At 38.1% G+C, this 26,796-nt stretch overlaps 1 protein-coding gene across 1 annotated transcript in view; it reads left to right on the forward strand.

Moving 5' to 3' along the window:
- The window catches only part of ADGRG4 (adhesion G protein-coupled receptor G4), a 131,226-nt gene that overhangs the window by 71,013 nt on the left and 33,417 nt on the right, over window positions 1-26,796 (forward strand). The window contains 5 exon segments of the mRNA XM_037822767.1: window positions 9,134-9,206; window positions 11,941-12,028; window positions 13,469-13,632; window positions 15,100-15,232; window positions 17,098-17,216. Coding sequence (XP_037678695.1) covers window positions 9,134-9,206; window positions 11,941-12,028; window positions 13,469-13,632; window positions 15,100-15,232; window positions 17,098-17,216 — 577 coding nt within the window.

Below are 26,796 nucleotides of genomic sequence, written 5' to 3' on the forward strand. Positions count from 1 at the left end.
GGAGTGGTTTTTAAGTGAGGAAAAGACCTTTAGCTGGAAGAGACTAGCTAAGGGGTGGACAGGCAGGCCCCGTGCCCCGCCTAGATACTCATCCTAGAACAATGAGTGAAAAAGGCAAGCCAGCTAATTGACCGTTTCCTGCAGCAAGCTACCCATTTCACAGGCGAGAAAACTGAGGCTCAGAGAATTGCCCTGCCTCACACAGGGTCACAACCTAGACCTCTGTAAGTCCAGGTATTTCCTCCACATAATACAGACTCTATCCTCTGATCCCAGCTGTGGTCTCCTGCATTGACTTGGCAAAAACTTGAGGAACTCGGCTCCTTCCTGTTGCGAGCTGAAAACAGCTGGACTTCCCATGTGGTTTATTTTTTTTTTTTAACTGCTTTGTTTTATTTTTATTTATTTTTTTTTACTTTCGATTGTTCACAGTACCACCACACAGCTGTACATCCATCATCTAAATCAATCCCTGACACCTTCATTAGCACACACACAAAAATAACAAGAATAATAATTAGAGTGAAAAAGAGCAATTGAAGTAAAAAAGAACACTGGGTACCTTTGTCTGTTTGTTTCCTTCCCCTATTTTTCTACTCATCCATCCATAAACTAGACAAAGTGGAGTGTGGTCCTTATGGCTTTCCCAATCCCCTTGTCACCCCTCATAAGCTACATTTTTATACAACTGTCTTTGAGATTCATGGGTTCTGGGTTGTAGTTTGATAGTTTCAGGTATCCACCACCAGCTACCCCAATTCTTTAGAACCTAAAAACGGTTGTCTAAAGTGTGCATACGAGTGCCCACCAGAGTGACCTCTCGGCTCCTTTTGGAATCTCTCTGCCACTGAAGCTTATCTCATTTCCTTTCACATCCCCCTTTCGGTCAAGAAGATGTTCTCCGTCCCACGATGCCGGGACTACATTCCTCCCCGGGAATCATATTCTACGTTGCCGGGAGATTCACTCCCCTGGGTGTCTGATCCCACGTAGAGGGGAGGGCAGTGATTTCACCTTTCAAGTTGGCTTAGCCAGAGAGAGAGGGCCACATCTGAGCAACAAAGAGGCATTCAGGAGGAGACTCTTAGGCACAAATATAGGGAGGCCTAGCCTCTCCTTTGCAGCAACCGTCTTCCCAAGGGTAAAACTTATAGTAGAGGGCTCAACCCATCAAACCACCAGTCCCCTATGTCTGTGATCATGTTAGCAACCATGGAGGTGGGGTAGGCGAATACCCCTGCATTCTCCACAGGCTCCTCAAGGGGGCACTACATCTTTTTTTTTTCCTTGTTTTTCTTTCTTTTTTTTTTTTCTTTTTAACTTTCCCTTCTTTTTTAAATCAACTGTATGAAAAAAAAGTTAAAAAGAAAACAAACATACAATAAAAGAACATTTCAAAGAGACCATAACAAGGGAGTAAGAAAAAGACAACTAACCTAAGATAACTGCTTAACTTCCAACATGTTCCTACATTACCCCAAGAAAGTTACATAATATAGCAACATTTCTGTGAACTTGTTCCTACTATATCCATCAGAAATTAACAGACCATAGTCATTCCTGGGCATCCACAGAACGTTAAATAGCTTATCTGTTCTTCTTGGATTATTGTTCCCCCTTCCTTAATTGCTCTCTACTGCTAGTTCCCCTACATTCTACATTATAAACCATTTGTTTTCATTTTTCAAAGTTCACATTAGTGGTAGCATATAATATTTCTCTTTTTGTGGCTGGCTTATTTCGCTCAGCATTATGTCTTCAAGGTTCATCCATGTTGTCATATGTTTCACGAGATCGTTCCTTCTTACTGCCACGTAGTATTCCATCGTGTGTATATACCACACTTTATTTATCCACTCATCTGTTGAAGGACATTTGGGTTGTTTCCATCTCTTGGCAATTGTGAATAATGCTGCTATGAACATTGGCGTGCAGATATCTGTTCGTGTCACTGCTTTCCGATCTTCCGGGTATATACCGAGAAGTGCAATCGCTGGATCGAATGGTAGCTCTATATCTAGTTTTCTAAGGAACTGCCAGACTGACTTCCAGAGTGGCTGAAACATTATACAGTCCCACCAACAATGAATAAGAGTTCCAATTTCTCCACATCCCCTCCAGCATTTGTAGTTTCCTGTTTGTTTAATGGCAGCCTTCTAACCGGTGTTAGATGGTATCTCATTGTGGTCTTAACTTGCATCTCTCTAATAGCTAGTGAAGCTGAACATTTTTTCATGTGTTTCTTGGCCATTTGTATTTCCTCTTCAGAGAACTGTCTTTTCATATCTTTTGCCCATTTTATAATTGGGCCGTCTGTACTATTTTCATTGAGTTGTAGGATTTCTTTGTATATGCAAGATATCAGTCTTTTGTCAGATACATGGTATCCAAAAATTTTTTCCCATTGAGTTGGCTGCCTCTTTACCTTTTTGAGAAATTCCTTTGAGGTGCAGAAACTTCTAAGCTTGAGGAGTTCCCATTTATCTATTTTCTCTTTTGTTGCTTGTGCTTTGGGTGTAAAGTCTAGGAAGTGGCCGCCTAATACAAGGTCTTGAAGATGTTTTCCTACATTATCTTCTAGGAGTTTTATGGTACTTTCTTTTATATTGAGATCTTTGGTCCATTTTGAGTTAATTTTTGTGTAGGGTGTGAGGTAGGGGTCCTCTTTCATTCTTTTGGATATGGATATCCAACTCTCCCAGCCCCATTTGTTGAAAAGATCATTATGACTCAGTTCAGTGACTTTGGGGGCCTTATCAAAGATCACTCGGCCATAGATCTGAGGGTCTGTCTCCGAATTCTCAATTCGATTCCATTGATCTATATGTCTATCTTTGTGCCAGTACCATGCTGTTTTGGCAACTGTGGCTTCATAATGAGCTTCAAAGTCAGGGAGTGTAAGTCCTCCCAATTCGTTTTTCTTTTTTAGAGTGTCTTTAGCAATTCGAGGCATCTTCCCTCTCCAAATAAATTTGATAACTAGCTTTTCCAAGTCTGCAAAGTAGGTTGTTGGAATTTTGATTGGGATTGCATTGAATCTGTAGATGAGTTTGGGTAGAATTGACATCTTAATGACATTTAGCCTTCCTATCCATGAACATGGAATATTTTTCCATCTTTTAAGGTTCCCTTCTGTTTCTTTTAGTAGAGTTATGTAGTTTTCTTTGTATAGGTCTTTTACATCTTTGGTTAAGTTTATTCCTAGGTACTTGATTTTTTCAGTTGCTATTGAAAATGGTATCTTTTTCTTGAGTGTCTCTTCAGTTTGTTCATTTCTAGCATATAGAAACATTACTGACTTATGTGCATTAATCTTGTATCCCGCTACTTTGCTAAATTTGTTTATTAGCTCTAGTAGGTGTATTGTTGATTTCCCAGGGTTTTCTAGATATAAGATCATATCATCTGCAAACAATGACACTTTTACTTCTTCTTTTCCAATTTGGATGCCTTTTATTTCTTTGTCTTGCTGGATTGCCCTGGCTAGTACTTCCAGCACAATGTTGAATAACAGTGGTGACAGCGGGCATCCTTGTCTTGTTCCTGATCTTAGAGGGAAGGCTTTCAGTCTCTCACCATTGAGTACTATGCTGGCTGTGGATTTTTTGTATATGCTCTTTATCATGTTGAGGAAGTTTCCTTCAATTCCTACCTTTTGAAGTGTTTTTATCAAAAAGGGATGTTGGATTTTGTCAAATGCTTTTTCAGCATCTATTGAGATGATCAATTGATTTTTCCCTTTCGAGTTTTTAATGTGTTGTAATACATTGATTGTTTTTCTTACGTTGAACCATCCTTGCATGCCTGGAATGAACCCCACTTGGTCATGGTGTATGATTTTTTTTAATGTGTCTTTGGATTCGATTTGCAAGTATTTTGTTGAGGATTTTTGCATCTATATTCATTAGGGAGATTGGCCGGTAGTTTTCCTTTTTTGTAGCATCTTTGCCTGGTTTTGGTATTAGATTGATGTTAGCTTCATAAAATGAGTTAGGTAGTGTTCCATTTTCTTCAATGTTTTGAAAGAGTTTGAGTAAGATTGGTGTCAGTTCTTTCTGGAAAGTTTGGTAGAATTCCCCTGTGAAGCCATCTGGCCCTGGGCATTTATTTGTGGGAAGATTTTTGATGACTGATTGGATCTCTTTGCTTGTGATGGGTTGGTTGAGGTCTTCTATTTCTTCTCGGTCAGACTAGGTTGTTCATATGTTTCCAGGAAATAGTCCATTTCTTCTACATTGTCCAGTTTGTTGCCATACAGTTGTTCATAATATCCTCTTATAATTTTTTTAATTTCTTCAGGATCTGCAGTTATGTCACCTTTTTCATTCATTATTTTGTTTTTATGGGTCTTCTCTCTTTTTGATTTTGTCAGTCTAGCTAGGGGCTTGTCAATCTTGTTGATCTTCTCAAAGAACCAACTTTTGGTGATATTTCTCCTCTCTATTGTTTTTTTGTTCTCTATGTCATTTATTTCTGCTTTAATCCTTGTTATTTCTTTTCTTCTACTTGGTTTAGGATTGGTTTGCTGTTCATTTTCTAGCTTCTTCAGTTGATCCATTAGTTCTTTGACTTTGGCTCTTTCTTCCTTTTTAATATATGCGTTTAGTGCTATAAATTTCCCCCTTAGCACTGCTTTTGCTGCATCCCATAGGTTTTGGTATGTTGTGTTCTCATTTTCATTCGTCTCTATATATTTAGCAATTTCTCTTGCTATTTCTTCTTTAACCCACTGATTGTTTAGGAGTGTGTTGTTTAACTTCCAGGTATTTGTGAATTTTCTAAGTCTCTGATGGTTATTGACTTCTAATTGTATTCCATTGTGGTCAGAGAATGTGCTTTGAATAATTTCAATCTTTTTAAATTTATTGAGGCTTGTTTCATGTCCCAGCATATGATCTATTCTGGAGAAAGTTCCATGAGCACTAGAAAAGTATGTGTATCCTGGTGATTTGGGATGTAATGTCCTGTATATGTCTGTTAAATCTAATTCATTTATCAGATTGTTTAGGTTTTCAATTTCCTTATTGGTCTTCTGTCTGGTTGATCTATCTATAGGAGAGAGTGATGTGTTGAAGTCTCCCACAATTATTGTGGAAACATCAATTGCTTCCCTTAGTTTTGCCAGTGTTTCTCTCATGTATTTTGTGGCACCTTGATTGGGTGCATAGATATTTACGATTGTTATTTCTTCTTGCTGAATTGCCTCTTTTATTAGTATGTAGTGGCCTTCTTTGTCTCTCAAAACATCCCTGCATTTGAAGTCTATTTTATCTGAGATTAATATTGCTACACCTGCTTTCTTTTGGCTGTAGCTTGCATGAAATATTTTTTTCCATCCTTTCACTTTCAGTTTCTTTGTGTCCCTGTGTCTAAGATGAGTCTCTTGTATGCAACATATTGATGGTTCATTTTTTTTTGATCCATTCTGCAAATCTATATCTTTTAATTGGGGAGTTTAATCCATTTACATTCAACGTTATAACCATGAAGGCATTTCTTGAATCGGCCATCTTATCCTTTGGATTATGTTTGCCATATTTTTCCCTCTCTCTATTAATATCCTTTATTGTACCCATACCGAATCTCTTTAGTACTGAACCTTTCTCCAAGTCTCTCTGTCCTGTCTTTGTTTCTCTGTCTGTAGGGCTCCCTTGAGTATCTCCAGTAGGGCAGGTCTCTTGTTAGCAAATTCTCTCAGCATTTGTTTGTCTGTGAAAAATTTAAGCTCTCCCTCAAATTTGAAGGAGAGCTTTGCTGGATAAAGTATTCTTGGCTGGAAATTTTTCTCACTCAGAATTTTAAATATATCGTGCCACTGCCTTCTCGCCTCCATGGTGGCTGCTGAGTAGTCACTACTTAGTCTTATGTTGTTTCCTTTGTATGTGGTGAATTGCTTTTCTCTTGCTGCCTTCAGAACTTGCTCCTTCTCTTCTGTGTTTGACAGTGTGATCGGTATATGTCTCGGAGTGGGTTTATTTGGATTTATTCTATTTGGAGTTCGCTGAGCATTTATGATTTGTGTATTTATGTTGTTTAGAAGATTTGGGAAGTTTTCCCCAACAATTTCTTTGAATACTCTTCCTAGACCTTTACCCTTTTCTTCCCCTTCTGGGACACCAATGAGTCTTATATTCGGACATTTCATATTATCTATCATATCCCTGAGGTCCATTTCGATTTTTTCAATTTTTTCCCCATTCTTTCTTTCATGCTTTCATTTTCCATTCTGTCATCTTCCAGGTCACTGATTCGTTGTTCAACTTCCTCTAGTCTTGTACTATGAGTATCCAGAATCTTTTTAATTTGGTCAACAGTTTCTTTAATTTCCATAAGATCATCCATTTTTTTATTTAGTCTTGCAATGTCTTCTTTATGCTCTTCTAGAGTCTTCTTGATTTCCTTTATATCCCGTACTATGGTCTCATTGTTCATCTTTAGTTCTTTGAGTAGCTGCTCTAGGTGCTGTGTCTCTTCTGGTCTTTTGATTTGGGTGCTTGGGCTTGGGTTATCCATATCATCTGTTTTTTTCATATGCTTTATAATTTTCTGTTGTTTTTGGCCTCGTGGCATTTGCTGAACTTGATAGGGTTCTTTTAGGGTTTGTAGACCTATTGAAGTCCTTATCTCTAATTTATCAGATCTACAGCTTCGTGGAGTACACTTTCTCTAACTAACCAGCAGGTGGCGTTCACGAGCCACCTGTCCTCCACAAGCCAGTTCTCCCCTGCTTAACCTTTTTGGTGAGTGGGGGAGTGAGTCTTGTGGTGCCCAATTGGTGTACCAGGCTTGCGTGTGTAGTTGGTGTTGCCTGCCCTGTATGTGGGGCGTGTTTCTGGGCAGTCGGGGAGGGGGGGTGGCCCTAAGAATCAAATCTTCCTGGTGGTCCTAGAGTTTTAAAGCTGCTGCAATAGTCTAATCCTTCAGTTCAGTCCTGCCACAGTTTGTCTCTGCCACTGACCCACAAGTCCTTGGTATTGGCATATGGCTCCTGAGACTTGCAAGTGGGCCCCTCTTTCAGGCCGTGCACCCCGGGTCCTCTGTTGAGGGATGACTGTGCTATGTCACAGGTGACTGCCGTCCCCCAAGGGCAGTTCTGGGCTGCTGGGCTATGTAGGGAGGCTCCCAGTCTGCTCAAATGATGGCTGAGTGGGGCTTTGTTAATTCAGACTGCTCCACCTTCCCAACTCTGGGACAATCAGCTGAGGTTTCAGGGAAGGCTAATGTCCATGCCCAATTTTGTGGTGTGTGCCTGTTATTTGAAGCACTTCCGTCACACTAGGTTTTCTGGGGCAGCTCTGGGCTATGGGGCTGGCGATGGGCAGGAGTGTTTCCTGTCCACCAGGATGATGGCTGTGAGCGGACACCCCCCTTTTCTTGGGAAGTTGTGGTGTTTAGTGAATTTTCTCAGCCACTGGATTATTGCGTTTTGTCTCAGAGCTCTCCTAGTTCTGCTCTTGACTTGACCTGCCCAAATAGGAAGTCTTTGAAGCTTTCTGTATTGGGCTTCTTAGAGTAATTGTATTAGAAAAAGAAAAAAGGATTAAAAAAAAAAAAAAGGCCCTCCTCAGAGATCTAATGGGTTATTGAAATGCTAGGAGACAAAGCAATTAGGGCCATTAAGGAAAGGTCCACAGGGCAGAGAGATCAGCTTTTCTTCGGGATTTGCATATGCGCCTCAGGGCCTGGGCTCTGCCCTTCCCCTTTCTATGTTCACCAGAACTCCAAAAATCCTCCGCTTTTATTTTGGAGTTTTTCGTGTTGTTTTTTTTCTATGCCTGTCTCCTCTCTGCTGGGCTGGCTGCTCTCAGATTCTCTGGTGTCTGGTCTCAGTCTATCTATGGTTGGAGTTTGGATCAGTAGAATGAGTTTCCAATAAGGGCTGCCACTGCAGTTCTCCCTTCTCCTTTCCGGAGCTGACAGCCCCTCCTCCCATGGGACTGAGCCTGGCAGGGAGGGGCGCGGGTCCCCTGGCCGCAAAAACTTACAGATTTCGCTGATCTCAGCAGTTCCACGTTTTCATGAGTGTTGTATGAAGTATGCCCAAAGACAGATTGCTCTGTGGTGTCCAGTCCACGCAGTTCCTGGCTTTCTACCTACTTTCCTGGAGGAGTAACTAAAATATACAGCTCACCAGTCTGCCATCTTGCCCCGCCTCCAACTGCTTTTCAAGATGCATTATTTTAAATTGTTTAATTCTGCACATTCCCCTAACCTGGAACAAATTCTCTTGAGTATTTGCCAAATTTTCCTATTTGGGGAAGGTGGGAGAGAAGTGATGACAAGGTCTATTCTATTGTATTTAAATATTTTTTGTTTTGTGGATTTTAATTTTTTTTTCTCCAGCAGAATGAATGTTTTATTTATCCTTACTTATTTCTGATAATAAGAATAATATATGCTCTCCATAAAAATTCAGGCATTGAAATCTGAAACCCAGAAAGTAAATGTCCTTTCCAATACTGCTCCTTGCATTGACTCCTCTTAATAATTTGATGGATATTCTTTCAGATTTTTTTCTATACACCCAATAACATTGATGCATGTATGTTCTTTTAAAAATAAGTGGAATCATATTATCTTATTCTGCAAACTTGCACCTTTTTTTCACTTAACCATGTATCTTTGAGCATATTCATGCAGGTAACAACAGATCTATCTCATAACACTTTAACAGATGCACAGGATTTCATTAGAGGGTTGAAATGTAATGTTTTTTAATCCAGGAATCCATTGTGGACATTTAGACCATTTCTATTTTTTTCTCTATTAGAAACAATATTGAAAATAATGTCCTTGCAATAAATTTTGGAGGCATTTCAATGAATATTTCTATAGGATAAATTCCTAGATTTAGAATTGCCGGATAAAAGGGCATGAACATTTTACATTTTGATAGCTATTGCTACGTTGCTTTCTAGATAGGTTATACCAATCTGCACCCCTACCAACAGCAAATGATAGTGTCTGTTTCCCCACTCTTCCCATTTATTTTGAAGTGTATATGACATGATGATAAGAGCTTGAAAATAGGTGGGTAAAATGTGAATTGAAATACTGAGGGGAGTGGGTGGAAGTCTTAAGACAGAAGAGTGGAGAATACTAAAACTGACATTTTTTTTTTTGTCTTTTGCAGTTGAATTCTGTATTTCAGGACAATGAATTTTCTCTTGGTAGTCTGTCAATCCAAATTGAAAGCAGGTATGTGAGTGTCCTCTAGAGGGTTGAAGGAGATTTGAAGGCACTCTGGGTCTGTTCATACCCAAAAGGATTTCCTTTGTTTATGTCTGGGTTTGGGGGACTGCTCTAATTTTAGTCTCAACATAGTTAGTGTAGATCCTATTCCAAATAAGGAAGAAATTTGTTTTGTTAACTGTAGGGTATGGAGACAATGGGAGAACAATACAGAAGAAAATAATTAGGGAAACAGTGGAATTGGATTGATTTATCTCTAATGCCTCTTCTAGCTCTACAATTCTATGATTCTGTGATTTAAAAAAATCATACCTTAAAGGGGTGAAAGGCTATGGATGGCTGACGCGTGAGGATTTCTAAGGCCTCGTACTTTTGGATAATGCACTTTCAGGGATTAGAAATTCCAAAAGGAACTTGAAATGTTTAAAGGGAGGAATATCGACTAGTCCAAGACGTGCTTTGGGCCCAGATTTAGAAAGGTGATTGCAGTGAACTCGGTAGGTACTGAGTAATGTCAAGGAGGCCATGCAAAGGCAATTGGTCATCTGAGAAATATTTCCTCTGCTCTTTGCCCTGCACACATAATAGTTTCCTGTTAAAGGTGTGCCCAGATGTCCTTTGAAAAAAGTGGCATGGCTCTGGTACACCACAGTAAGCTGATTTTTAAAACATTGAATGTGGCTGCCTATTTTCCATACACTAGGATTTTTATTTCTCTTACATGTTAAACTATGAATAGGTCCAAAAAGATTTATATAAATTAATGGATGTAAAACCATGGTAGGCTATTATTATTATTTTTTTTATTAGTGAAGTTGTGGGTTTACTATGGTAGGTTATTAAAAGAAAATTAGAGATATTTGGGCTATCCAACATACTTTTAAAAATTGTTTCTATTAATTTTCCGTATTGCAAAAGTGATAAGTGGCCATTGTAAAATCTTAAAATTTTACAGAAATATGTAATATGGATAATGAAAATCTCCAGAAACCACTCCCCATTCTGAGAATTCCTGTTAGCAGCTTATTTTGTATATTCCTGTAGATTTGTTTCCATATAATTACAAAGAAAATGGGGTCTTACTTTACATACCATTTTACAACTTTCTTTTCTTGCTTTAGAATATATCATGCACATGGTTTCAGGTAAATACATGTAGATACAGCTTATTCATTTTAACAGCTGTATAGGAGTCTTTTGTATGATATGCCATGATGTATTTATCCAAATACTTAGTGATGGGCATTTCGGTTATTTCCATATTCGTATGTATATTTCTATGTACTCTTGCTGGTACTGCTGTGGGATAGGTTCCTGGAAAGGGTATTGCTGAATCAAAGGCTTATCACCATTCTGGGAGGCAAATAATGATCAAGCTCATTCAAAATTTCTCCTTGGAGCCCTATTATTATTTGAATACCAAGTTGGTGGGGGTTGTGTGTGTTCCACTGTTCTGCCTCAGAGTTGTCTTTCTCCTGATCTATCTTGTACCCTTATGTATTTGATGCTATATTTCATTTTTTTCTGTAATTTTGTATTTCTTTTGATACAGAGACACTTTTGAAGATGGAACAACTCTGGACCAAGCTAGTGTAAGTAATTTTTCAAAATGAATGTACTTGTGACCCATCCTCTCCCTGATTAGATGCAAGATGCAAGGCTCAGTTGTGAGGGTTAAATTACATTATTTGTTTTGGGATGGTCACAAGGACCCATGCACCCTTTTCTGAACTATCCATGTGATAGTTTTTTTGTAGCACATTTCGTGAACAATGGGACTATGGAATGACTTGGGAATTGTAAACGGTAAATGGAATTTCTTGGTAGTAGATATCTTGAAAAAAAGTTTGGCTATTCCAAGAGTAACACAGTGGTTTGTAAGACTGGTGTTCACATAATAAATCCACTCTCTCTTTGTATAGATTTGAAGTCTATCTCCCACCATCCTTGCCCCAATTCTCAGCACATATTCTAGTGTCTCAAAGCTTTACAATGCTATATCGTGAGCAGATTAGTAAGCACATGGCTTTTGAGGTATTTAAATATGAGATAAATATTTTTTCTATACAAAAGACAATCAAATCTACAATGCATTCCAAATTATCTGCCACTATTTGAAATGATTTCTGTAAATAGCTATCAGAATTTTTTCAATTAAACATATTATAGATAATATGACACAACTAAAATCCCTCTTAAATAATAGATGTAAAAGCCTTTTGGTGAATAATGGAGCCCCCAGCATCAAGTTGCCTGGATTGGAAACCCTGCTCTTCCACTTTCTGTCTTTGAGACTTTGGGCAACTGTGCCTCAGTTTCCCCATCTGTGAAATAAGGATAGTAATAGTAGTTTTCCTCACAGGGCCATTGGGAGGATGGGATGAGATGATTTATGTGAATTGCTTAGCACAGGGCTTAGAATATGGTAAATGTTTGATAGTATTTACTATTGTTATTACCATGTTAGTACCCAGATCCAGAAGGCTTAGATTCTGCTCCCAGTTCTGTGACTCATCCACTGTGTGACACTGGGCAGATCGCTTAAGTTCCCTGAGACTCTGTTTCCTCATCTAGAAAATGGGCAACAATCTCCCTGCATTGCCCATCCTACAGTGTTGATGTGAGGACAAGATGCATTGATGTTTGAGGGTAATTTGCAAATAGCAATGGGTTACATAAATACAAAGTGTAATTATGATTGCTTTGGTTAATAAGATGCCCTGTACTCAGTTGTGACATTTGTTTAAGGATTTCAATGACCGTGTGCTTTTCTTTTGCATTGTTTGGAACAGAGAGAAGGACAAGGAATGACTCCAATTTCCAATGTAACGTACAGGTAGGAGCCGGGTTTACTCATAGCCAGTACACTTCGTTCTGATTTTTCTTCCATTTAATTCTGTATGTGCAGCTTGTTGGTCAGAGTTGTAAGGAGATCAAAGTACCCAGTGGTTATTTTACAGATGCTGTAATTGGGCTCTGCCTTCACAAAATAAATAGTTTCAGTTGCTTATGGCACAGCCTAGCAGTCTGCCTGCTGCTTTTTTGTAGTGAGGAGAAAATGGAGTTCAAAGTGGTCATAATTTGAGGATGGGAGAATAAAGTGTTTGTTTTAGTCAAAAAGATACACAAAATATTGAGCAAGGAATTAGTAAAAACAACATGGAAAGCAACCTTGGTCTTCTTCAGACTTATGGTCCAGCTCCTCCTGGAACACTAGCTGTTGTTGGTTGGTTTAATGCACTGTAAGAAGGACATAATAGCCCAAGAAGGCTCATGGAAAACTTGCTGAAGTTTTCAGAGCAGTAGAGGGTCTATTGCAACAAGAGGAGAGATTTGAAAAGAGGAGTCTTCTTCAGAGTAGACAGATGAAAGATAAAAGGCTCCAAATGGAGAAAAGTTTTGAGGAAACACAGTTACATATAATTTTTAACAGCAAGTAGGAATTTCAGGAAATATGTTCTTCAGGAAGGTATATCTACAAATGCAAATGGCGAAAAGTTATAGGTAAATTTGTGACTCTAAAACGTACTCCAAAGTGGGATATTAGAAGAAATTAATATGTTTGAGGATCTCAATATGGAGGGTAGGATCAAGAACAGCTCTGTTCTTTCATAATTCTTTTAATGAACAGAATATTCAGAAATGAAATACTGGGTCTTTGTGACCTTGGGAGATGTCATCTCTCTAAGGCTTAATTCCCTCGGCTGTAGAATGGGGAAAATAATAGCACTTCTTTCATGGGGTTGCTGTTAGGATAAAATGAATCAAAACATTTGGAGCAAAAGCTCCAGAAATCTTAACTACTAATATAATTACATTATAATTATTCTATTATAGAAATAGGCCTTCTGTAGAACACATTATTATGGACTAATTGAGCATGTGCCCATTTGCCTTATTGCAGTAATGATGGATAAATTAGAGACTGGAAGGATAAAAGGTTTTCTCTGAAGTAATAAATCCTGAGTACTCTACCTTCTCTATTAATTACCGAGAACTCCTAGAGATATTGCATGGCTAGTCAATTTCAACATAATGCAAATATTAGCCACTGTTATTTTGAAAATAGCTTTGAGTTGTCTGTTTTTGGATATGAATACATTTATCAGAAGATTTCAATATGCTGTCTTTCATCATTTCTTAAGATTTGTCCCTTAAGAGTTTGATATTTATAAACTACCAATTACGTAGGCTGTGCAGAATTTGAGCACCACAGGCCAAGTTGCATTCTGTTGTCCTAAGTGCAACATATTTCTTTTTTGCTCTGTTTTTTTAGCTGTGAATGTCAGGTCATCATAAAAGCTAACTCTACTTTAGCATCCACTGAATTGATTAGCAGGATCAAAAGTAAAATACATGGCAATCTTGCCCATGGAAACTTCAGACAAGATCAATTGATGTTACTGGTAAAGTCTGAACAAGTTACAGTGAAAAAACTAGGTGATTTTTTTGGGGGTGGGATTTTTCAGTATGAAATGTTTTTATAAATTATTATAAAGTTCATAGTGCATAGTAACAGACACTGAGTTTAGTGAGGAGAAAAGCTATCTTCATGTTCCTTTCTGTAGCCTCAGTACCCAGTTGCTTTAACATCCTTTCTGTCTTTAAGCGCTTATGGAAAAGCAGAGTGTCAGAGAGGTTACTAGAGACCACTGGTCAGTCCTAGATATCAGCAGTGGCCATTCCATCAGTGGAGTGGGGGGACTGCCTCTCTTGCATTAACACCTAGAGGCATGGAGAGCTTCCTTGTTACACACAATAAATGCCGAATACATTCTTGCTAATTTATTGATTCATTCAGCCAGCCTATTCATTTGGGAAAATGATTTGGGAACTGTCCCAGATTTATTTCATGGGCATTTTCTTTTTCAGATTAGCAAGGCATTAACGAAAAAAAGGAAAGTCTATCAGGCCACTCTACCTCCTTCCCATCACTATGAACTTTGTTCTTTTTTTCCCAATAGACGGCTGTGACAATCCTTGGCAATAAACTATTTAAGTGGCAGAGGGCAGGTAGTAATTGCACAAGGTGAGAGTGAAATAGGAGGAGGCAAAGAAGTGTTGCAGTCACAAGCAGAGCCCACCGTGCAAATGATGCTAATGAGTGTGTCCTGAGGGTGAGTGGAAGGTGCCTTTCATCCTCACCCAGAAAGGAGACTGTGACAAGCTGGACCAGGTTGGCTGGGTCACTTCATGGACCACTCTGTCAACACTGGAAGCAAAGACTGCTGGAATCAGGGTCACACACACAGTGGGTGGTCAGTAAAACCTGGGCCCTTATCCATAACACACACAGCCCAGCTCACATCTCCCTTGATGTGATGCCTGGCAGCCAAACCTGGCCCTCGTAGCCGGGTTTGTTATGTCCCTCAGCACCAACATCAGAACAGGGCTTCCTGTCTATGTTGGTGATGTCAGAGACATTGAGTTTACTACAACCAAAACCACCCAAAGTCCATTAAGAAGGGAAGAGCCATTCAGAAACAGCAGTCTGCCTACACTGTCCTATCACTGCACCCCAAACTGTTAACAGTGGGGATTTCAGAAGGAAGGCAATTAGCAGGTAGGAACTTTTGATTTTTACTCTAGACCCCTTTGTGTGACTTGACATTTTCAAGGTGTATACATCTTTTGTTTTTTTTTTAAAGCAAAATCTATACAGTCAACTGGTGGTTTTAATGAAAAGGACTAAAAGTGCTGTTTTACTAGGTGACATCTATTTTAAAAAAAATGATTCCATTTAATGCTATTTTCAGTGAAGTCTGGTTTAAAAGGCTTGGTAGAAAAAAGTTTCCTCTTTTATTTGCTGGTATTTACGTGCAGGGGAATAAGGATGGGTCATAATGGATGCTTATGATACTTTTAAGTGCCTTTTACCCTTTAAAAAGTGCATATATTTCTCTTTAGAGCCCGGAAAGTGCAAAGCCAGTGAAACAGCTTCTAAATACAAAGGGACATATAAGTGGCTACCAACCAACCCTACTGAGACAGCCCAAACTAGATGCGTAAAAAATGAGGATGGAAATGCTATTAGAGTCTGGTATGTACCGACAAAGTTCTAATTGCTGGCTCAGATACACAAAAGATCCACTTAATCGAGGGCATGTTTCTATGTCATTTGTCTCCATCTCTACTGCCAGTCTTTATCTCTTTCAGCTTTTTAAACTACTTCAATGTACACATGCAGCATAATAACATTCCAGAAAATTTTTCAAGAAGAAAAGACAGAAAAAATTCCCCATCATCCCACCACTGAACACAGCTATATTTAGGTTCGCATGTTTTCTCATCTGGCCCTTTTCTGTATGCCTTTCAGTTTTGTCTACTGGTAATTACTGTCCTTATATCAATAACATAATTTACTTTTTCACTCTATGGTTTATCATTCATTTTTCGTGTTTCTACATTCATTTCCTTAATGATCATTTCAAAAGCCTGCCTCAGAAGCTTTCTTGTTGATGGGCCATAATAATTTACTAAATCACTCTTCTATTGTTGACTTTATCATTTTCCTTTTTAAAATGGGCAGCCCCTCTTTTCTTACTCTCTGTTTTTATGCCATTAACTTAAAGTGGGCAAGACCAGAGAGACAGCAGGTTTTGACAGAGTCTTAAAAGCTCTCTTTTAGAAGGAGACATCTTGGACTGCATCCTACCTCTTTCTCCCTACATCCAATCAGGGAGAAAATCATGTAGCTTTTACCTTCACAGTGAGAGCTCACCTCTAGCCTTTCCTTCCCAACCCCACCAACACTACCTTGGTTCAAGCCCTTATTATCTCTTGCCTACTATTAGAGCAGTCTCCCTGCCTTCTAACTGTGCTACTCCCCAAATAGACTCCACACTGCTGGCAGAGTGACTTCTTGAAGTATGGCTGCCATTGTATCACTCTCATGCTCAAATTTCATACTACCTCAAGAATTAGGTCGAAACTCCTAAATATGACATGCAAGACTCATAAGCTTCCTTTCCTGCAATCTCACTCACTATTCTCCCTTTCCTACCATGAGCTCCATCCAAAAAATGGCCATTTGCCTTCTGGACTCAATGGGTACTTCCTTGTATCTCTGCCTCTGCTTGGGCTGTTTGTTCTGCTCTGGGGGTCTTTCCCCATCTCAGTGCCCAGCTCAGCTCAAAAATTGAAAATAAGTTTTCCTTGCTTGGTGGCTTGATAGATTCTGATTTTTTTAATGCAGCTTTTCATGTCATATTTTAACTCATTTTAGAATAATTACATTTAGCATCTCAAACCACCTATAAATATAAACTCTTCGAGAGAAGAGACACTGCCCTGTGTGTCTGTGCTACCTTCACTATTCCTAGAACATGGTGGGCACTACTAAATGTGTTAGCTTAATGTATTGAACTGGGTTGAATTGAGTGAGGCAGAGCCATGGTGAGGGTCGGAGTTACAGAGGTCGCTGTACTAAACACCTTAAGTATGTTAATACACTGAAGATAGAGACCGTATTCCGACAAGAATTTCCCCTTAAAATACAGGTAAGAAGGGAAAGAGCGGTAAGAAAGAAAAGGAGAGTAAGAAGGAAAACTGAAGGTAAGGGTAAGGACAGGGGTGCAGAATCTCTGCTTTGACTCTTGGATAGCTGAACATTGCCGTGTTCCATCCTAGGATCCTTTTTCTGTTTATTGCCGTCCCATCCCTCAAACACCCATGCATGGTGACTACAGATTCATCTATTTCCACGAACAAAGTTCCTTCACTCAACAAAGAAACACTGGGATCTTGCCTTTGCTATACCAACTGGGAGGCTAGGAGGTGGGGCGAGGGGGAAGCATGCCAAAGATACACGTTGTGCCGTCAGCATTGGCTTTAAGACTATCCTTGCCTCATCCCCACAATGCGAAAGCTGGGTAATGCCTTTTGTTTCCCCTCTCTTCTTTTCAGTGCAATCAGTATCAAAACTGGCAAATCTCAGTGGGAGAAACGTAAGTTCAAACAATGCAAATTGCTTCAAGGACTTCCTGATAAGATTGTGGATCTTGCTAATATTACCATAAGTGACGGTGAGACTGTTCTGAACACAATAGAGAAATAATGGAACCTCAGCTTATTTGCCTACTTGACCTGAGACCAGAGGGAGTACAGGCAAACTTCACTTAGGAACATCTACCTTGCAATAACACTGTTTCAGAAATTAGAGTTAATGTTGGTGGAGGTGGGGAAGGGGGTGCATGAGAAGTTAGGCCTATTAGTGGTCTTTTAATTTTGTTTTCTTTTATAACTTTTTTAAATCTAAAATTTTAGCTGGTTATTCTTTTTTCATTTCATTTTAATTTTAAGAAGCTTTAATAGGTAACAATTCACAGAGTTTGATATTCAAAAAGCTAAAAAGAATATACAGTGAGGCATCTTCCTCTCATTGCTGACCCCAGCCATTCAGTTACTCTCCACAGAGATAATTTATGCATCTTCAAAGAAAAGTATATATATAAACACATACACATTCTCCCTCCTTTTTTGTATGCAAAATGTAGCATGTTATGCAGGCTGTTCTGCACCTTGCTTTTTCTCTTAACCTTATATTTCAGAGATTATTGTATCAGTACATAAAGAATTTTCTCATTCTTGTCTTCACTGCATTGTATTATACTCTAAGGATGTGCCACAATTTATTTAATTCAAACTGTCTCCTATGGATGGGCATGTAGGTTATTAATATTTTTTTTGTTTTAAAAGCATAGCTGTAATGAATATTGTACATAGGTCATTTTGTACATGTGGGGTATATCTGAAGCATAAATTCCTAAAAGTAGAATTGCTGGGTCAGTCATACTTTTGATGATGTCAAAATGCTCTCTGCAATGGTTGCACCAATTTATTCTCCCACTAGCAAGGTACTTTTGTATCATTTGAGAACACCCTGCTCAACACAGCATGTTATTAGACTTTTGGATCTTTGGTAATTTAATAAGCAAAAATTCATATCCTAATGTAATTTTAAGACATTTTATGGAGATATTCACATGCTATAAAATTCATCTACTTAAAGTGTATGATTCAGTGGTGTTTAGTGTATTCACTAGCCTGTGCAACCATTGCTATTGTCTAATTCCAGAACATTTTCATCACCCCTAAAAGAAATCACCTATCCATGTGTAGTCATCATTTTAATTGCCTTTCTGTCCATTATGGATTTTGTCTGTTCTGGCTGTTTTATAAAGGTTTTGGTGGGGAGGCATTTTAAAGTTTTATTTATCTTATGAAAGTTTATATTAATTGTGATTCTTTATTACATTCTATATTATAAGTGGTTATTACTGATGTACAAGTTTTTAATATTGATCTTAGATTTTTTTCCTAAACTTTTAATTTTGAAATAATTTCTAACATATAGGGTTTGTCAATTTTATTTATCTTCTCAAAGAACCAATTTTTGGTTTTGTTTATTTTCTCTACTTTTTTGCTTTCTCAATTTCATTTATTTGTGCTCTGATCTTTGTTATTTCTTTCCTTCTGCTTGCTTTGGGATTAGTTTGCTGTTCCTTTCCTATTTCCTCCAGGTGAGCAGTTAGGCCTTAGATTTTCACTCTTCTTCTTTTTTAATATAGGCATATAGGGCTATAAATTTCCATCTCAGCATTGTCTTCACTGCATCCCGTAAGTTTTGATATGTTGTGCCCTCATTTTCATTTGTCTCAAGATATTTGCTGATTTCTCTTGCAATTTCTTCTTTGACCCACTGATTGTTTAAGAGGTTGTTGTTTAACCTCCATATATTTGTGACTATTCCAGTTCTCTGCCTGTTATTAATTTCCATTTTCATTCCATTATGGTCAGAGAAAGTGCTTTGTATAATTTCAATCTTTTAAAAATTTTTGAATCTTCTTTTGTGACCCAACATGTGGTTTATCTTGGAGAAGATCCATGAGCACTTGAGAAAAATGTATATCCTTCTTTTTTGGGGCACAATATTCTGTATATGTGTGTTATGTCTAGTTTATTTATCAGATTATTTATTATCTGTTTCCCTTTTGATCCTTTGTCTAGACATTCTATCAATGAGAGTTGTTTATTGAAGGTTCCAACTGTTATTATAGATGGGTCTATTTCTCTCTTCATTTTTGCCGGTGTTTGCCTCAGTATTTTGGGGACCTCATTAGGGGCATAAATATTTATGTTTGTTATTTCTTCTTGGTGGATTGCCCCTTTTATTAATATGTAGTGTCCTTTGTCTCCTATAACAGTTTTGCATTTAAAGTTTCTTTGTTCCAATATTAGCATAGCTACACCAGCTCTTTCTTGGTTACTGTTTGCATGGAATATCTTTTTCCAGTCTTCCACTTTCAACCTATTTGTGTCCTTGGGTTTAAGGTGCGTCTCTTATAGACAGCGTATAGATGGAGCATATGTTTTTATTCAATTTGCCAATCTGTGTCTTTGGTTTGGGGAGTATAATCCATTAACATTCAGTGTTATTGCTGTAAAGGTGGTATTTACTTCAACCATTTATCCTTAGGCTTTTATATGTCATAACTCTCTTTTTACCCTTTTAGTTACTCTGACTGATGTTCTTCATTTCTACATTCTCCTCCAAGCCTCTCTCTCCTGTCTTTTCTTTTCCACAAACAGAAGTCCCTTTAGTATTTTTTGTAGGTCAGGTTTCTTATTAATGAACTTTATCAGTTTCTGTTTATCTGTGAACATTTAAAACTCTCCCTCATTTTTGATGGATGGTTTTGCCAGACAGAGTATTCTTGGCTGGCAGGTTTTCTCTTTTGGGACATTAAATATATCATCACACTGCCTTCTTGCCTCCATGGTTTCTGATGGGAAATTGGAACTTACTCTTTTTGAGTATCCCTGTATGTGATCAATCACTTTTCTTTTGCTGCTTTCAGAATTCTTTTTATCTTTGGCATTTGGTGTTTAGATTAGTACATGTCTTGGAGTAGGTCTGTTAGGATTTATTCTGTTTGTGATACGTTGCACTTCTTGGACATGTATACTTAAGTCAAAACTCACCAGTCAGGAGCCATGCTCAGCCATTGGCCATGCTCTCCTCCCCTGTTTGGGGAAGGAAGGCCTCCATGTCTCTTTCTATCCACAGCATCCAGCCAGACCATACTGAGCCATTACACAGCACAATTCATTCACACATTTTTTGCCGCAGCTTGTCAGCGTCTCTGTCCTGCTCTTTCCTGGATGTTGTACAGTGCTCCCCTAGCCTCCAAAGTCTCAGATTCTTTTTTTCAGACTGTTTCTGCCTGTCTACTAACTGCTTTTGGTGGCTTGATAGATTCTGATTTTTTTAATGCAGCTTTTCATGTCATATTTTAACTCATTTTAGAATAATTACATTTATTCTGCATCTCCCTACTTTGCCATCTTCCCCTTCTCTGGGTGCTTTTACCTAAAATGAGTACTGGATTTTGTCAAATGCCTTTTCTACACCAATTGAGATGATCATGTGGATTTTTTTCCCTTCATTCTATTAATATGGTGTATTATACTGATTGATTTTCTAATGTAGAACCTCCCTTGAATTCCTGGGATAAATCCCATTTGATCATGATGTATAATCATTTTAATATACTGTTGGATTCAATTTGCTGAGGATTTTTGCATCTGTATTTTTATGGGAAATTGTTCTGTAGTTTTGTTTTTTTGTGATATCATTATGTGGTTTTGGTTTAAGAATAATGCTTGTCTTATAGAATGAGTTAGAAAGACTTGTATCCTCTTCAATTTTTTTGGAAGAATTTAGAAGGATTGGTGTTAATTCTTCTTTGAATATTAGGTAGAATTCACCATTGAAGCCATCTGGTCCTGGACCTTTCTTTGCTGGGAGGTTTTTGATTGCTGATTCAGTACTTTACTTGTTATACTTACATTGAGACTTTCTATTTCTTTTTCAGTTTAGGTAAATTTTGTGTTTCTAGGACCTTGTCCATTTCATCTAGATTATCTGATTTGTTGGTGTACAATTATTCATGCTATTCTCTTAAATCCTTTTAATTTCTGAAATATCAGCAGTAATGTATCCACTTTCATTTCTTTTTTAGTTATTTGTGTCTTCTGTCTTTTTTTCTTTGCAACTAAGGCTTTGTCAATTTTATTCATCTTTTGGAAGAACCAAATTTTGTTTGTGTTGATTCTCTTAGTTGTTTCTCAATTCTTCATTATTTCCTTCTTTCTAATAACATAAGATTTAGTTTCCTCTTCTTTCTCTAGTTCCTCAAGAAGTGAAGTTAGGTTATTGTTTTGAGATCTTTGTTCTTTTTCAATGTAGGCATTACTAATTATAAATTTCCTTCTGTGCACTGCCTTTCCATCATCCCACAAATTTTGGTATGTTGTGTTTTCATTTTCATTCATCTCTAAGAATTTTCTTTGTGATTTCTCCTTTGACCAATTGGTTCTTTAAGAGTGTGTTGTTTAATTTCAACATATATGTGAAATTTCCAATTTTCCTTCTGTTATTGATTTCTAGCTTCATTCTACTGTGGTTGAACGAATCATGGTTTGTATGATTTTAACCTATTTAATTTTATTGAAATTTGTTTAATGACCTAACATACAGTCTGTCCTGGAGAGTGATCAATGTGCACTTAAGAAGAATGCACATTCTGTTATTGTTGGGTGGAGTGTCCTACATATGTCTGTTATATATAATTAGCTTATAGTATTGTTGTAGTACTCTGTTTCTTTGTTGATCTCTCTAGGTTTTCCATTCATTATTGAAAGTGGTCTATTGAAGTTTTCAACTATTATTGTAGAACTATTGATTTTTCCCTTCAGTTCTGCAAATGTTTGCTTCATGTAATTTGTGGCTCTTTTATTAAGTGCATTCTAGGTATATTCACCATTTTATTAATATTAATATACTGACAATTTTATTAAATATAATTTTTCTCTTGTAATAATTTTTTACTTAAACTCTATTTTGTCTGTTAGTATAGCCATCCCAGCTTTTTCTCATCACTATTTGCATGGAATATTTTTTCAACCTTTTGCTTTCAAACTATTTATGTCTTTGCATCTAGGGTGAGTCCTAAAAAGAGCATATAGTTGAATCATACTTTTTTATCCTTCTGCAAATATCTGCCTTTTTATTGGAGAGTTTAATCCATTTACATTCAAAGTAACTACTAATAAGGCAGTACTTACTTCAGCCATTTTGCAACTTGGTTTTTGTACTTATACTTTTTTTGTCCTTTATTTCTTCCAGTGCTGCATTCTTTTGTATGTAGTTGATCTTTCGTAGTCTTATGTCTCCACCTCAGTCCTCTGCTCAGATGGCTGTGATTTGATCGGCTTTGTCCACCTCTCTGCACCACTTCTCCACTCCAGGTGAATTCTGGGTCATGCAACCCCAGTGATACCCAAGTCATTCCCCAAGGGAGTAGGTCAGAGTGGACACAATCAATACAGCAAATCTGCACATTAAGTATGCCAATAACTAAACACCAGGGACCCACACTGGCAATGAAAACTGCCACACTGGGAATGTGGGCCACCAAGCCAACTTCAGTCTCACTACCTGCCACACCAAACTGGGGGTGGGGGAGGGGGAGGGGCCATGGCAAGTAAAATAGTCCTACAGCTTTCCTACTATATTTAGGTTCTCTTCTTGATTCAGTGTTCACTCAGTTGTTGTTCATCCTTAATTGTTTTTCAGGGTCCTGGGAAAGTTGATTCCAACAGCTTCTGCTTGCTTTTCAATGTTTCGGGGGGAGGGAGTGAGCATTTTTTAGGTGCATATCACTCCACTATCTTGCTTTTATTTCTTCCTGAGTCAGTTTTGATAGTGTGTATAGTTTTAGGAATTTGCGTATTTCATTTAGGTTACCTAATTCGTTGACATACAATTATTCATAGTGTTCCTGTATAATCCTTTTTATTCCTATATGATTTGTAATAATGACCCTTCATTCATTCCTGATTTTAGTAATTTGAGTCTTCTCTTTTTTCTTGGTCAGTTTTTGCAAGTTTTTTGAATTTTGTTGATCTAGTCACAGAATCAACTTCAAGTGTTGTTATTTTCTCTATTGTTTTTCTAGTCTCTATTTCCTTATTTCCTCTCTAATCTTTGCTATTGCCTTCCTTTTCCTTGCTTTGAGTTTAGTTTGATTTTCCTTTTCCAGTTTCCTAAACAGGAAGGTTAGGTTATTGATTTAAGATCTTTCTTCTTTTTTTTAATATACATGCTTACAGGTATAAATTTTCCCTAAGGACTGCTGTATCTGATCCCAAATGTTTTTTTAATTGAGATTGTTCACATACCATACAATTATCCAAAGATCCAAAGTGTATGATCAATTGCCCATGGTACCATCATACAGCTGTGCATCCATCACAACAATTAAATTTTTTTCAATTTTTAGAACATTGTCATTACTCCAGATAAGAAATAAAGACAAAAAAAGGAAACTCAAACCATCCCATACCCCTAACCACTGCTCCCCTCCACTATTGATTCATAGTATTGGTATAGTATATTTGTCACTGTTGATGAAAGAATTTTAAAATACTACTAACTGTTGTACATAGTTTGCAATAGGTATATTTTCCCTGTATACCCCTCTATTATTAACTTCTAGTTATAGTGTCATTAACTTCTAGTTATAGTGTCATACATTGGTTCTAGTTCATGAGAGAGATTTCTAATATTTGTACAGTTAATAATGGACATTGTCCACCACAAGATTCACTGTTTTATACATTCCCATCTTTTAACCTCCAACTTCCCTTCTGGTGATATACATGACTCTGAGCTTCCCCTTTCCACCACATTCACACACCATTCAGCACTGTTAGTTAACACAATAATGTGCTACCATCACCCCTGTCCATTTTCAAACACTTAAGTTCATCCTAGTTGACCGTTCTGCTCATAATAAGCAACTGCTCCCCATTCTCTAGCCTCCTTCTACATCCTGGTAACTTACATTTCCTTTCTATGAGTTTACATGTTATAATTAGTTCATATCAGTGAAACCCTGCAATATTTGCCTTTATGTGTCTGTCTTATTTCACTCAATATAGTGCCTTCAGTGTCTCTTCATCAACCCATTTTTTAAGATGGTTTTGTTCACACACCATACATTCCATCTAAGTAAACAATTGATGGTTTCCTGTAGAGTCACATATTTATATATTCACCAATATCACCACTATCTATATAGAGGACTTCTCCATTTCTTCTACAAAGAAGGAGGAAAAGTCAAAGAAGGTAGAGAGACAAAAGAAAAAGGAAAAAGAAAGAGAAAAAACATAACAGCTAGGAAGCAACAAAAGGAAAGATAGCATTAAACTAAAGTAGAATAAAGAGTCAGACAACATCACCAATTCCAGAAGTCCCAAACCCTTCCCTTATGTCCCCCCCCATATGCATTTAGCTTTGGTATACTGCCTTTGTTATATTAAAGAAAGCATAATACAATGTTTCTGTTAATTATAGTCTCTAGTTTGCATGGATTTTATTTTCCCCCCATCCCTCCCTATTTATAACACCTTACAATGTTGACATTCATTTGTTCTCCCTCATGTAAAAACCTATTTGTACCTTTTATCACAGTCGTTGAGCACCCTAGGTTTCATTGAGTTATACAGTCCCAGTCTTCATCTTTCCTCTTTCCTTCTGGTGTCCCATGTGCTCCTAACCTTCCTCTTTCAACCATACTCACAGTCATCTTTGTTCAGTGTACTTACATTGCTGCGCTACTATCTCCCAAAATCGCTTCCCAAACCTCTCACTCCTGTCTTTTCCTTTCTGTCTGTAGTGTTCCCATTAGTGTTTTCTGTAGATCAGGTATCTTGTTCACAAACTCCGTCATTACCTGTCAGAGAATATTTTAAGCTCTCCCTCATATCTGAAGGGCAGTTTTGCTGGATATAGGATTCTTGGTTGGAGGTTTTTCTCTTGTAGTATCTTAAATATATCATACCACTTCCTTCTTGCCTCTGTTTTTTCTATTGAAAAATTGGCCCTTAGTCTCATCAAGTTTCCTTTGTATGTGGTGGATCTCTTTTCTCTGCTGCTTCCAGGACTCTCTCCTTATCTTTGACATTTGATAATCTGATTATTAAGTGTTGTGGCATAGGCCTATTCAGATCTATTCTGTTTGGAGTACGCTGCACTTCTTGGATCTGTAATTTTACGTCTTTCATAAGAGATGAGAAATTCTCATTGATTATTTCCTCTATTATTGCTTCTGCCCCTTTTCCCTTCTCTTCTCCTGCTGGGACACCCATGACAGGTACATTCCTGTGTTTCATGTCATCATTCAATTCCTGGAGACGTTGTTCATATTTTTTCATTCTTTTCTCTATCTGTTCTTTTGTGTGTAGGATTTCAGGTGTCTTGTTCTCCAGTTCCTGAGTGTTTTCTTCTGCCTCTTGAGATCTGCTGTTGTTATGTCTCCATTGTGTCTTTTGTGTCTTGTGTTGTGCCTTTCATTTCCATAGATTCTGCCAGTTATTTTTTCAAGCTTTTGATTTCTGCTTTATGTATGCCCAGTGTCTTCTTTATAGCCTTTATCTCTTTTGCCATATCTTCCCTAAACTTTTTGAATTGATTTAATGTTAGTTGTTTCAATTCCTGTATCTCCATTGAAGTGTAAGCTTGTTCCATTGATTGGGCCATAAGTTCATTTTTCTTAGTGTAGATTTTAGTTTTCTGTTTTCTAGGCATCCGATTTCCTTGGTTACCCCAGTCAGGTTTTCCCAGACCAGAACGGGCTCAGGTCTCAGAAGGAGGAAATATTCAGTATTCAGTTTTCTTGAGGGTGTGTCTTAGAAGGTTGATACACCCTGTGAGGCCCCAAGCCACTGTACTTTTCTGCCCAGCAGATCATGCCTGTCAGCCTGTAGCTCCAGACTGGTGTAAGGAGGTGTGGCCCGTGGTTGTTTTCCCCCAGGCTCTGGGGTCTGGTTCTGAATGGAAGGAGGGTAGTAGAGCTTGGCACCACCTCTTTCTTCTTGGGGAAGATACATTCCCTGGGGAGATATCATTTGCATTTGAATAGTGTCTCTGACTCTGCTATCTCCACCCTTGTCTGGATCCAAGCACTGGGAACTGAAAGTGGCTGAGGCTTTCTCCACTGAGCCAAGAAAGGGAAGAAACCCCCCCCCTTCGGGGTCAGTCTGCAACCACACTCAGTTTCACCCATCAGCCAGAGATAGCACATGGTCCTCTGGGCTCCTCCTCCCTCCCAGGGAGATCCTCCAGCTCTCCAAGGTCAGTTGTCACCAAAAGCCTCCTTCTGCTTCTTGGGGATTCATAGCTTGTATTGAGCAGTCCACGTTTGTTAATTAAAACCCCAGTTGGAGCTCAGCTGAGCTATATTTTCTTGCTCAGAGAGTGCTGCTCTCTATCACAGCAAGACTTTGTAGTTTGCACTGCCATGAGGGGAGGGGGCTCTCAGCTTGGATCCACCGTTTTTACTTACATATTTTATGCTGCAATCATGGGCATTCCTCTCAATCCAGGTTGGTGTATGATGTGTGGACAGTCACATTTCTCCCCTAGCAGTTATTCCATATTATTTACTAGTTGTTCCTGGTTGTTTATTAGTTTCTCCAGGGGGACTAACTAGGTTCCACTCCTCTTTATGCCGCCGTCTTATCCCAAATGTTTTTGTA

This window comes from Choloepus didactylus, chromosome Y (genome assembly GCF_015220235.1).
Source record: "Choloepus didactylus isolate mChoDid1 chromosome Y, mChoDid1.pri, whole genome shotgun sequence".
In the NCBI taxonomy this organism is placed as follows: domain Eukaryota; kingdom Metazoa; phylum Chordata; class Mammalia; order Pilosa; family Megalonychidae; genus Choloepus; species Choloepus didactylus.